Genomic DNA, 14354 nt, shown 5'->3' on the forward strand with positions numbered 1-14354 from the left:
CAGAGCTGACAGGTCAGATCAGTCGAGCTCAGGAGCGTTCCTGGAGTCCAAGCTCTTCTGCACAGAGGACAGAGCAGACAGCAGAGACCATGGAGCCCCCCTCAGTCCCTCCCCGCAGAGGGCGCATCCCCTGGCTGGGGCTCCTGCTCACAGGTGAGAGGGAGGATGCCCTGGGGATGGGTGGGAGGAGGGAGCACAGACACTGGTTGGGGTCTCCTGGGGAGGACGGGGCTCTGAGACAGACAGATCTTGTATTGGAGTCTGAAGAGGGGAGGGGACAACAAAGTGGGAGAGGAGGTCATAACAGGAAAGTCACATTGAACTGGAATTGGAAAGAGGCAGGACAGTCTCAATTGCTCTGTGTTCTCCAGGTTAATCATCAATAGTCACTACATCTTGAAAATGGTAATAACTATGTCAGGGTGACGCTTCAAGTAAACATAACCAGGGGCACTAAACGTGGCCCTTACCCACCAGTGTCAGATATTATCTTATGTGCATTGTGAAATAAACACCAGGACGTGGAGGGCCCTGGGAACGCTCATTCACTCACCCACAGGTGTCCGCAGCCTGTCCCAGGCTCTGGGGCACAACAAAAGTCAGACACGTCCCTGCCATCATGGAGCTCACGTCCCAGTGGGAGGAAGACAGACAAGCAGAGAGATCTCGAATGTGAGGCCAGCTGTGGACAAGAGCCACGGAGGGAACAGGCAGGGAAAGGTCAGGAAGGGAAGACCCAGGGTCCCTAGAGGAGGTGGCCAGGGAAGGTCCCTCCCAAGGATGGCCCTGAGTGTGAGCAGGGATCTGAGGGCAGTGGGGGGTGAGCCGTGCAGACACCTGGGAAGAGGATTCCCAGTAGGGACATGGTCAGTCCAGAGGTGCTGGAGTGATGGTGGTCACACTGCTGACCTTGACCCAGAGGACACACACACTCACACACACACACTCACACACTCACTCACACCCCAAGGCTGAGGGTGAAGAGACCTGCTCAGGACCCAGGGCCCATCTTTCCATCCCACTTCCAAGGTCCCAATATGGATTGATTCTCCGTCTTTCCTCCTAGTCTCACTTGTAACCTTCTGGAACCCACCCGCCACTGCCCAACTCACTGTGGAATCCGTGCCGCCCAGTGCTGTGGAGGGGAAGGATGTTCTTCTACTCGTCCACAATCTGCCACAGGATACTATAGGCTACAAGTGGTACAAAGGGGACCAGACGGACAGCAACCGTAGAATACTAACATATATCATAGACACTGGAACTATTTTCATGGGGCTTGAACACACTGATCGAGAGACAGTATACCCCAATGGATCCCTGCTGTTCCACAAAGTCACCCAGAAGGACACAGGATACTACACCCTGGACCTTATAAGGAAAAATCCTCTAAGTAAAGCAGTAACTGGACAGTTCCACGTGTACCGTGAGTGATCCCTCTGTGACCTTTGGGTGTTGGGGGGGTTAGTTCTACTTCACACATACGAGGTGGTCAGGTCTGGACAGTCCGTACCTCCCTCTTATGTCCCATGGTGGGGTTTGGGCTCTTAGTACAGGACACACAGTGTGGGACAAATGTCAGAAGATCACATGCTTTTCCTGCATCCAGACCCTTCAGAAATTCCCTGCGGAGGAAGAACCAGTGTCCCGGGTACCTCAGCAGGGAAAGATCAATCTCAGACCAGCCCCTGTGCCCTCCGCATGAACATGGCCCTTAGAAAAACCCTGTAGGATCCGGTCAGGACCTGGCCTGAGGAGCCTCCTGGGATTCTCACAGACAAGCTCAGGCAGAGGGCTCCTGAGTCCAGGTGACCCTGGGGAGCCCGTGGTCAAGGTCAGGTTTGGTCCGCTGAGCAGGGCTGACTGGAAGCCATGATCTCCCAGATGTCTGAGGACTGTGGTTCCAGGAGCTGGTGACCAGCGAGGGCCTGACCGCGCAGCCTCATCTGGACAATCACAATTCCCAGTAAGTCACCTGAGACTCAATGTGGATGGCACAGACAGACAGTTTCCTCCGGCCATCACCTCACTGCCCTGGGGGACTTAAGAGACTTCGGGGAAGTCACTGTCCCCATGGGGAGGAACAGAGGACAGAGGACGCTCCTGGAAGCTGCCTGTCCACCAGGGATCAGGCCGAGAGGTTCTCATGGATCCAACAACAATTGATGTTGTTTATTTAGGTAGCTCCTGTGTACGAAGCTTTAGGTCAGGTAATTGTGACTATTTTAAGGTTAATTCACAGATAAGATAAGCCAGAGACCATTTACTATGTATCCTATTTTATTGAGGGGAAACTGAGGCACAGGGCAATACAGTCACTGAATTAGGGTCGCACAAAACATGACTGAAGATCAGAGTCACAGGAGGCCTGTCTGCAGCCTCAGCCTCAACCTCCCCTCAACTCCAGGGACCTTATTAGGCATCGGAGGACCCCAACGCCAGTGGTGGGTTCAGCTGCATCTGCAGCGCAGAGGGGGAGATTCCAGTCTCGGGAGTGAGGAGCAAATGGAGAATTAGTCAGTTTCACTCTAGAACTAAATCACCTGCCTCAACAAACAGAGTCAGTGTCAGGAATGCCCCGGCCTCTCCCTCAGACACTTCCCGCACTGGACTCTAAACCAGGTGGTTCCTGGTGTGTCCATGTCACTCCCACGGAGGGTACAGGAAAGGACGTGGCTTTCTTTCTTCCCACTCACATGCTGCACCAGCACACCAGTGCGACGACATTCTCAGTTATCTGATGAAGGAGGGAATGAGTGAATGAATGATCCATAACCTCTTCAGAGACAGGATCCTGGATGCAGAATCCTAGGAAATTCTGACCACGCCTGTTCCCTGTCCCCTCAGGGTCTGAAACCTATGACCCATCCCTTTGACCCCTGTCCCTAAAGCCACCAGGAACCTCATCCCATGTGACTCTGGGGCTTCCCAGCTGTGGGTGGTTTCAGGGCTCCCGAATTCTAGTCCTGGGGTCTCTGAAGTCCCTGGAACCCCCCTGCTCACTGCCATGGCGTGTCTGCCTAGGGAGGACCGGTCTGCAACCCCCAAAGCCACAGGCTCATTTCACCGACTGACTCCTGACTCCAGCCTCGTCCTGGCGTGGGTCTCACATCCTCCATGATTCCTGGGACCTCCCAGGTGGAACTGGCCAGACCAGTGCTCTCTGAGGGGTGACAGCCTGCTCCACAAGCACCTAATTCCTCATCATGACACCGATATCAGAAGGTAGCGTCCCTCAGATGGTGAGACGCACGAGAGCCAGGGTGCCTCACATAGACTCTGCCCAGTTTGCAGAAATTTGATCAAAACCTAGTTGTGTTTCCAAAGCTCAACAGAAAGGAAGAAAGCGTTTCACATGCCTTGTCGGGCTCCTCCCCATTTTGCTTAACTCTCCACAGGAATCAGGGACTTGGAGCTCTTTCTAAATTGACTAACATCACATATCACTTCTCCTGCTTTAGTATCTATCTTTTCTTATTATTGAGTCACCTCAGACTTCCCTCTGACCAGCTCTGTCCTCCTAATGGCACTCACGAGTCTCTCTCAACCCAGGGAGTCACTGATTCCAACCCAACTGCAGCATCTTCCTGTGAGTGTAACGTGACCTGCTGGACTTCAGAGCTTGGTCCAAGACCTCATCGTGCTCTCTAGAGAAATATTCCTCCCAGCAATTGGTCTTAGATTCTGAGTATTAATAACACTTTTCAGACATGGAAGAAAGTTAACTTCTCCTATTCCTATCCCATCCGCCCAACACACGAGGTCCATGAGGCCAGATTCCAGCATGTTCGTGCTTCCCCCTTTGCACCAGGCAGGTCTGCATTTGCAAACGTCCCTGTGTATTTCTGGAATGATCCACACACAGTCCTTACCTGCCCTCTGCATGGGGAGAGGGGACATTAAGGACCAAGGGCAGGGAACATGGTTCTGCTCCAAACCCACCAGCTCCTACCTTTCCCCTCACTCTTTTCTAGATCATTCCTCGGATTCCGTTCTATGCTTTAGGAGTCACTGGCTCATGTCAGTCACCATCAAGCAACTGGGAAAAACTGCCCCAACCTGTGGCCCCACAGCTTGACTGCTGAGCTGATCTCCAGGCTGGCTCCTGCTCTCCCTGAGTTATTTGTGCTCAAACACGCAGTCCCAGGCCAGGCTGCCCAGTAGCCTCAGGGTCTAAGGACAATGGGAAGTCCCATCAGTACCCATCTCTGGGATATCTGAGGACAGCCTCAGGGAAACACACCTAGGGGGGCAGAGTAGGACTATGAAGCTAGGAGGGACCTAACGCCCGCACATTCCAGGTGGGGGCCACAGGGTCAGTCAGGCAGTCAGGGAAGGACCAGGAGAGGCACCAGGGTCGGGGTGCAGGGGCACTCTGGCTCCAGGTGCTGTGTCCGTCCACCACCCAATGCTACTGCTCAGCTGAGTAAGTCTGTGCATCTCCCATACTCAGAGCAGGTGGCCTCACGTTCTCTGAGCCCTCAGATCGTCATGCATCTGTCTTGTGACACACACTCCTGCCTTGGTCCTTTAATCACTCAGGTTGGCTGACAGGTGAGAGATGCCAACCCTGATTGAGGGATGCCTTTACAGGAATCAAAGGTACCACATAGGGCAAACTTATTTCTATTATCTGCACAGCGGAGTTACCCAAACCCTCCATCATAAGCAACAATTCCAGCCCCATGGAGGACAAGGACTCTGTAGCCTTAACCTGTGAACCAGAGCGTCTGAACACAACTTACCTGTGGTGGAAAAATGGTCAGAGACTCCAAGACAATGACAGGCTACTGATGTCCCTGAACAACAGGACCATTATTTTACTCAATATCACAAGGAATGACACAGGACCCTATCAGTGTGAAAACTGGAGCCCAGTGAGTGCCAGCCGCAGTGACCCGGTCACCCTGAATGTGCTCTGTGAGTATTTTCTGTTCCTCCACGGCCCAGGCTGCAGCCCAAATTCACACAGCCAGAGACCAGGCCATTCAGTCCCTCTCGGGTCCAAGTACACTAGGGCCTTGGACACTAACACTGGCCAAGACTTCCTGCCCCAGGCAAACACAGGCTGGCCCAGCCTTGAGCAAGAATAGAAGGGAAGGGCTGCTCCTGTCTTGAGATGCTCATGGTCAACAGCCTGTGATGGGAGAAACAGGTCAGTGTCTCAATGTCTCAGACACCAGTTATGGTTGGGAGTTTTTTTTTTTTTTTTTTTTTTTAAGAGACAGAGTCTCACTTTCTTGCCCAGGCTGAACTACACTGGTAGGATCATAGATCATTGTAACCTCAAACTCCTGGGCTCTAGCAATCCTGCTGTATCCTGAGCAGCTAGAACTACAGGTACTCACAACCAAGCCCAGTTAGTTTTCTTAATTTGTTGTAGAGACCGGTGTCACTATCTTGCCCAGACTGGTCTTGAACTCCTGGCCTCCCACCTTAGTCTCCAAAAGCACTGGGATTACAGGTGTGAGTTGCCACACCTGGCCAGGCTGTAACTTTTTAAACAAGATTGTGACAGAATTCAGAGGGACACAGTTGCTCTTCTACAGACCAAGAGCTTCCCCTTTCCTCTGATGACATCACATGTGGCTTTGTTCTCTTTGTCCAGATGGACCCGACGTCCCCACCATTTCCCCCCCAGACTCCTATTACCGTCTAGGTGCAAACCTCAACCTCTCCTGCCACTCGGCCTCTAACCCGCCTGCACAGTATTCGTGGCTTTTCAATGCGAGTCTCCAGCAATCCACACAAGAGCTCTTTATCCCCAACGTCACTGTGGATAATAGCGGATTCTATGCCTGTATCGCCTACAACTCTGCCACTGGCCGCAACAGGACCACAGTCAAGACTATCACCGTCAAGATTCTCCCAGTTTCTGGTAAGTGAATTCCTGGAGAAGTGGCATTCAGAGTTGGCATGGACTATGTCCGGTAGTCACACAGGGGCCATAAAGAAGTTTTCTTTCCCAGCCTGTGTCCTAGGCACAAACGTGTCCCAGGTTCCCCCCTGAGCCCTCCCACTCCATCTCTGCAGACTCTGTTCCCCTGGCTTTTCTGATTTCACACACTTGGCCTTGGGTTCAGCCTGGAGTATGGAGAGGGGGTTCCCTCAGCCCCAGAGAGCCTCGTCTAGTGGGAGGGGCTTCACAGAGGGGAGAGGAGGAAGAGTCCTCAAGATCAAGTGGCTTCTCTCTGTAACCAAGTCCCTTTCTGTCACAGTTTTCTTTTCTTTTACCTACCCCATGAGCTCCAAGGAACACAGGAGGTTTTAACATAGGCTCACTTTATTTTTGCCCAAATGAGAAGATGAAAGCCCTTGAAGAAGGCAAGAGCATCTTGGAGCTCTGCTCCCTGCTCGCCTGGTGACCTGCTGTGCTGTGACCTCATCTAGGGTAGACGGGTGTTTACAAAGAGAGTGAAGGTACCAGCCACTATATAGTATATATAGTGGTGAAATGTACATAACAAAATTTACCATTGTAACCATTTTAAGTGGAAAGTTCTGTGCTATTAAGTACATTTATAGTGTTGAGCAACTATCACCACTATCCATTTCCAGAACTTTTTCATCTTACCATATTAAACTCTGTGCTCACTAAAAATAATTCTCTACTCCTTGTCCCCAGAGTCCCTGGTCCACTATCCTATTAATACTTTCTTTCTATATGTAGTCAACTATTCCAAACACCTCATATAAATGGAATCATACATTTGTCCTTTTGAGTCAGTCTTATTTTGCTTAGCATAACGTCTTCAAGGTCCAACCCTGTTGTAGCGTGTATCAGAATGGTATTCCTTGTTTCGACTGCATAACATTCCATCGTATGGATGTACCTCATTTTGCCTATCCACTTATCTTTCGATGGACTTTTGAGTTGTTTGCACAATTTGTCTATTGTGAATAATGGTGCTGTGAGCACAGGTGTGCAAATATCTGTTTGAATTCTTACTTTTGATTCTTTTGAGTATTTGGTCAGAACTGAAATTGCTGGATCATATGGTAATTCTTTGTTGAATTTTTTGAGGAATTGCGATACCATTTTCCACAGGACCATTTTACATTCCCACCAGCAATGCATAAGAGTTCCAATTTTCCCACCTCCTAGAAAACACTTCTTTGAGTTTTCCTTTCTTATCAAAGCCATCCTAATGTATGTGAAGTCATATATCATTGTGGTTTTGATTTGCATCTCCTTAAGTATTAATGGTGTTGAGCATCTTTTCATGTTTTTATTGGCCATTTGTATGTCTTCCTTGAAGAAATGTCTATTTTACTCCTTTGCCCACTTTTAATTGGAGTTTTGTTGCTGTTGAGTTCTAATAGCTCTTTATATATTCTGGAAATTAATCTCTTATCAGATATATGATTTGCAAATATTTTTCCCATTTCATGGGTGGCCTATTCACTTTGTTGCTAGTGTCTTTTCACATACAAACATTTCTAGTCTTTATGAAGTCCAATTTATCTACTTTTCCTTTTGTTGCATATGCTTCTGGTGTCATAGCCAAGGAATCATTGCCAAATCCAATGTCATGAAGCTTTTACCTGATGTTTTCTTCTAAGAGTTGTATACTTTTACTTCTTACATTTAGGTCTTTGATCCTTCTTGAGTTTATTTTTGTATATGGTGTTAGGTAAAGATTCAACTCATTCTTTTGCGTGTATATTCAGTTTTCCCAAAATCATTTGTTGAAAAGACTACCCTTTCCCCATTGAATAGTCTTGGCACCCTTGTCAAAAATCATTTAGCCATATATACCAGCATCTATTTCTGGGCTTTCTATTCTTTTCCATTGGTTTCTATGTCTGTACCAAACTGTATTTATTTGGCTTTGTAGTAAATTTTTAAATCAGGGTGTGAATCCTCCAGCTATATTCTCCCATTTCAACATTGTTTTGACTATTTAGCATCCCTGAGATTCCATATGAATTTTAGCATACATTTTTCTATTTCTGCAACAATGTCCCTGGGATTCTGATAGGGATTGCATTGAATGTGTAGATCACTTTGGGTGGTATTGTCATGTGAATAAGTCTTCCAACCTATGAAAATAAAGTATCTTTCTGTCCATTTACATCTTCTTTAATTGTTTTTGGCAATGTTTCCTAGTTTTCAGGGTACAATTCCTTCACCTTCTTATTCCTAAGCACTTTATTCTTTTTACACTAATGTCAATTCAATTATTTTCTTAATTTCATTTCAGATTGCTTATTGTTAATATATAGAAATACAATTTCTTTTGGGATGTTGATTTTGTATCCTGCAACTTCACTGATTGCGTTTATTAGTTCTAACAGTTTTTGAAAAAATTGTTCAATTTTTCTACATATATGTTTCTGACATTTGCAAAGAGAGATAATTTTACTTCTTTCCAATTTGGATGTCCTTGTTTTTCCTTGACTAAGTCTCTGGCTAAGAACTCCAATACTATGTTGGATAGAAGAGGCAAAAGCAGGCATCCTTGTCTTGTTCCTAACTGTAAAGGAAAAGCCGTCAGTCTTTCACCATTGAGTATATCATGTTAGCTTTGGGCTTTGCATATGTTGCCTTTATTATGGTGAAGTAGTTTCCTTCTGTTTATATTTTGTGTGTTTTTACTAGGAAACAATGTTGAATTTTGTCAAATGCTCTCATTGATTTAATCTCCTTACTAGTTATCGGTCTATTCAGATATCTATTTCTTCATGATTCCATTGTGGTAGGGTTTGTGTTTCTAGGAATTTCTCCATTTCATGCAGTTATCCCATTTGATGGCAAAAATTATTTTTAGTACTCTAATAATCTTTATTATTTCTGTAGAATTTGTAGTAATGTCTCTGCTGTCATTTCTGAATTTTGTGATTTGAATCTTCTCTATTTTTTTCCTTAGTTAATCTTGATAAAGATTCAATCTTTTTTTAAGAACCAAGTTTTGATTTCATTGATTTTCTGTATTGTTTTTCTCTTCTTCACTCTAATTTTTATTATTTCCTTCATTTGCTATCTTTGAGTTTAGTTTACACTTTTTTGGCTGGGGGGTGGGGGGAGACAGAGTTTCACTCTGTTGCCCTGGGTAGAGTACAGTGGTATCATCGTAGCTCACTGCAAACTCAAAATCCTGGGCTCAAGTGATCCTCCTGCCTCAGCATCCCAAGTAGCTGGGACTACAGGCACAAGCCACAATGCTTTCCTAATTTTTCTATTTTTAGTAGAGATGCGGTCTCACTCTCATTCAGGCTGGTATCAAACTCCTAAGCAAAAACAATCTTCCCACCTCAGCCTCCCACAGTGCTAGGGTTACAGGTGTGAGCCACCACACTGCCTTGTTCTTATTCTGTCTCCTTACATTGTAAAGCTAGGCTGTTGATTCAAATCTTTCTTCTTTTTAATATGTTTACAGTTATAAATTTCTTGCACGAGATTATTAACTTCTCTGAGCCACAGATTCCTCAAACAAAAATTGCAACAAGGGTACCTACTTCGTAGTATTGTTTTAAAAGTTTGAATATTAATACTCAATTACATCTTATCAAAATGCCACATATAGACAAAATGTTCCCTAAAAGCTAGCTGCTATTATTACTTTTGTTACCATTAGCCTGAAGTCAGGTAGTGCTAGGGTCAAATCCCAGATCCACCTTTCACCAGCCATATGACTTTTGGAAAGTTTTTTCATCACTGTAAGCCTCTGTTTTTTTTTCATTTGTAAGATGGAAATAATGTATTTCTGACATAGTTATTGTACATTTCTAATGAGATACCCATAAAGTGTTTAGCACAGGGCCTAGCACATACTAAATACCCCACAACAGTAGCTAACATTAACATTAATTGCCAGCCTTGAGTTGACTGCCAAAGGCTAAGACCCAAGTGGTTACAACACAAATAAAGAAGAAACAGAAACAAAATATATTGCGTGTATGTGTGTGTGTCTGTGTGTGTGAATGGGGGGCATTACACAAGAAAACCCACTGGGACATGGTTACTGACCAAATATGGGAGGGGGGAAGAAAAGGAGCTAAGTGCAAAATCTCAAGCCTGGTACATTCATTTTCATCCACTGAGATACAGCCACAACAGGATTACACACGCAAGATAATTTATTGGGGAAAATGCCTGTGAGGGAGAGTGGGGCAGGGGTGGGAGGAGCCTGGGAGAGCCCTCAGACATTGCAGATCTGATGCCTGTGAGGGACAAAGAGAAGGGCGTTTCAGGCTACAGTGCAGCTCTAAGGGAGTTTCTGCAAGGCTGATGGGGAGTCCTCAAGCCAGTCACCCATCAGAGGAAACCAGAGCCTGGCAGAATTGGGCTTGCCTTCATACCCCTGCTGGGAGCCCCTGGAAAGCAAGGTCTCTGTGCAAAGGAGGTGGTGAACCCAGAATGCACTGGCCTGGGCCTTCTGTCAACTCAGTCCCTGCCACAGAGACCTGACAGGCTCATATTCATGGCTCTGGGACACTGAGAAAAAGATGCAACCACAAAGAGGTGGAAAGTTGTAATAACATACACAAATTGCAAGGAGTCTTTCTCACATTTCAAAGCCTTCAAAAATATCTGAGTGCAGAAAGCCGAGGACGGAATTGACCAAGGAATGAACACCAACCTAAAACATGGTGACAGGGGAATAGAAATTGCAAGGATAGAGTTGCCTAATCACCTCCCAGCACCCTTTCCACACACACAAAAGTATTCCTTGAAGGAACAAGTAGAGACTACTTCATGCTGACAGTCATTTTCCGGGGCGCCCCCAACTGTAAAACCATTCCACTTCATTCCTTCTCTTCTTTTCTGCCAAGCAGATGATTCAACACACGGAAATTCTCTGGGCCTCTCCGCTGGAGCCATTGCTGGCATTGTGATTGGAGTCCTGGCCGGGGTGGCTTTGATAGCAGCCCTGGTGTATCTTCTGTACTTCAGGAAGACTGGTGGGTATGATGGCCTTTCCTCTGTTTGGTTTCTGCCAGGCTAACTGCCATGTTCAGGAGAGGGAAAGAAGCTCTTCACCTGTCTCTGGGCCTGGAGCTCCTCCTCCTCCCCCTAAACTCCTGTTTCTCAGCACTAATTCCTGCAGGTCTCTTCTTCCCTCGTCTTCATGCTCCCTGCACCCCACTGTCTCCTGGACACGGCTATTTCCCAGGCCTTGCTCATTTCTTCCCCACATTCAGCACATCATCAGAACCTCTCAATCCTTTCGTAATATCTCCCACTTATGTCGTTCTCTCCATTTCCATAAACCTAGCTAACCCAGGCCCTCAACAGCTGCTCCCAGAACTGCATGACTTCCTGTCGGCAATCTCTCTGAACCCTCCTGCATACCACTGCCTCACTACCTTCCTGAGAGTAGTTCACCCTCCTACTCAAGCATCCCCAGTGGCCTACTCTGGCCTATTCGATACATTCAAATTTCTTCTCTTTACTAATCCTTCTGACTTCTTTACCACTACGCTCTAGTATAATCCCCCATCCTACTTAGATCTGTCTCCCTACACAGCCCTGCCCTTTCACCTCATACACACATAGAATTCTTAGTCTCCATGCTATGCCTAAAACCATTCCAAACAGGGTGATGTCCCCTCCACTATCTGCACTCTGGAGTTACCTACACTTCATCACAACCACGAATCTCTGACCTCGTGGAGAACAAAGACTGTAGCATAAACTGTGAACCTGGCACATAAACTGTGAACTCACTACCAGTGGTTGAGTGAGAATCTTTTGCTGATGATTAATTCATGTGTTTTTCATTTACAAACTTTATGTCCCTCAGGGAAAATAACACCTAAGGCTAAAGAGAATATCTGAGAAGCGCCTATTCATAATATTCAAATAATTATCATACAAAAATAGAAAAGGATAAATGCCACAAGAAGACAGAGAAATCTATTGGGAAACATGGCTACACATAAGAATCACTGGGAAACTTTTTAAAAGATCAACTATGCTCAGGCCCAACCCACAAATTCCAATTTAAGTGGTCTGCAGCGGGACCCAGGCATTGATAATTTTTAAACCTTCCCAGATGCTACTGACATGTAGCCAAGATGGAGACCTCACTATTATAGGTAGGACCTGGGCCTAAATCGGTGGTTCTTAGCCAGGGGTAAGCATCAGAATTACCTAGGGAACTTTTTCAATGTACAGGAGCCTATACTTTGATGGGCCTATTCATTAATGGGCTCCACCCTGAACTCAGTAATTCAATTAAGAAACAAGCTAAATTGAGAAACCACCTTATTTGATATGTCAAATTATATGGGAAGAATTGTCAAATAATATGTGATGGTAAACCTTCTCTAAGTTATTATATTTATGGCTATGTTATTGATATGAGGGTTTCAAAAATATATGAGATTCCCAGACATCTAATATGTTATCAGTCATAATGTCATATGCCACAGCATAATCAGATTTCCTTGTGGATTATGTCATTATCATAATGAACTTGCATCAGATTTTTAATCATAGACATTTTAAGTCTTTGTCATTCACAGATTGTTGCTTTGATGCTTTTCTAAAAGCATTTGTAATCAGCTACAGTCCAAAATTGCTGCTTCTTCAAGGAGATTTATGGAAAAGACTCTGACAAGTGTTCTTGAATACAAGTTTCTGATAACTTTATGATTATACCATTGGACTACCTAGGAATTTCCAAAACTTTAATGAAGAGACTGATAGCTTCCTGCAGCTGCTAACCAAGATCAAGCAGGGAAAACAATTAATTACATGGGACTAAATGAACTAATGAGCACAGTTTTTATGACTTTTTATCTGGAATTTTGCTTGTTCTTTAAATGTTTTGTTTTCCAGATTTAAGGAAACATTTTTCTTTTAAGCTATTTATACCTTACAGCTATTTGGTAAAGTACACTTTGGGAACAAATATAGAATCATTTACTTTTTCTCCCTACCTGGTCCCTCCCCAGAATTGGGAAACTATTTAGAAGTATTCATATTTGTATGGTAATAGAACTATTTGCATAAATTCAGTATGAATCTATTCTTCTTGTAACAGGATACATTTGAAAATATTGGTTAAGTTACCAAGGCTTTCACTGGGATGCCGTACTTGAGAATGTACCTAGAATGCACCCATAGGGACTGCACGCAAAGTCTGAAGTCTGCCTAGTTTGGCTTCCTAGTCTTGAGAGGTTTTTAAAAGTTTAATCTGAGATATCTTATCAAAAGTTCCAGCAAAATTAATTTAAAAAGAACGTAAGTGGTCAATTACTATTCTTGCTACACTTACATAAATAACCAGGCCAAGTTTGGTGAGACTAAACCTATTTTGCAAACAAATTAGTCTTACTCTGATTACCTCTGGTAGAAATAGGGATGACCATAGAGAGAAAAATTATGTTTCAAAAGAAAAATTACACTACACCTGTTATTCCATTGTAGCTCTGTTCATTGTTTTTGAGATTTTTTTTTTTTTTTTTTTTTTTTTTGAGACAGAGTGTCGCTTTGTTGCCCTGGCTAGAGTGAGTGCCGTGGCATCAACCTAGCTCACAGCAACCTCAAACTCCTGGGCTTAGCAATCCTACTGCCTCAGCCTCCCGAGTAAGCTGGGACTACAGGCATGTGCCACCATGCCCGGCTAATTTTTTCTATATATATTTTAGTTGGCCAGATAATTTCTTTCTATTTTTAGTAGAGACGGGGTCTTGCTCTTGCTCAGGCTGGTCTCGAACTCCTGACCTTGAGCGATCCACCTGCCTCGGCCTCCCAGAGTGCTAGGATTACAGGCGTGAGCCACCGCGCCCGGCCTGTTTTTGAGATTTTATTATCTACCTGTAGACTGGATCCTGAACTCTTCTAGTTCCTCCAATTCAATTTTCTCCCACGGAATCAGTAAGAACAAAAACTGTGTTCCTGAAGCCCTAGAAGTCAGAGCTGGACAGCTCAGTATAAATTTCCAGGCACAACTTTTGTGCCTGGTGTGTGGGCCACTCAGAAAGGTCACAGAATGTCCAATACCATAACTAGAGACACGCAAACTGCAAACCAGGACAAGAAGCCAATGACTTCACACTGTGGACACAAGACTCCCCGTGATAATGATACTCTTACCCCTCTTAATATTTCCCTGCTCATGCCCACCTATTTCATTAGGCAAGATAATGCTATAAGTATAATTTCATAAGCAGTAGCTTGTGCAGGTCACTTGGGAGAGTCTTGGATCTGTCACGTCATCATGTCAAACCCAAATCTTTACATGACCTAAGGGATCCTCTATTCCGCTTGGCAAGCAACGTTAGCAGCATCCCTAACACAACTGCTTATTCAAATTGAACTAGGGGTCTCTTTTGCAGTCAGACTTCTAGGCCTACTTGTTATCCCTGTTTTAACTTAACCCAGCCATGAGATGATACATAAT

The 14354-nt window shown here is 45.1% G+C and overlaps 1 protein-coding gene across 1 annotated transcript in view; it reads left to right on the forward strand.

Moving 5' to 3' along the window:
- The first annotated feature begins 89 nt into the window (after positions 1 to 89).
- LOC138374180 (carcinoembryonic antigen-related cell adhesion molecule 8-like) overlaps positions 90 to 14354 on the forward strand; it is a 34092-nt gene continuing 19827 nt past the window's right edge. The window contains exons 1-5 of the mRNA XM_069456895.1: positions 90 to 153; positions 1067 to 1426; positions 4642 to 4920; positions 5609 to 5878; positions 10780 to 10905. Of these exons, the coding sequence (XP_069312996.1) occupies positions 90 to 153; positions 1067 to 1426; positions 4642 to 4920; positions 5609 to 5878; positions 10780 to 10905 (1099 nt within the window). The remainder of the gene's footprint in view (positions 154 to 1066; positions 1427 to 4641; positions 4921 to 5608; positions 5879 to 10779; positions 10906 to 14354) is intronic.

The sequence above is a fragment of the Eulemur rufifrons genome, chromosome 24 (genome assembly GCF_041146395.1).
Source record: "Eulemur rufifrons isolate Redbay chromosome 24, OSU_ERuf_1, whole genome shotgun sequence".
NCBI classification, from domain to species: Eukaryota; Metazoa; Chordata; class Mammalia; order Primates; family Lemuridae; genus Eulemur; species Eulemur rufifrons.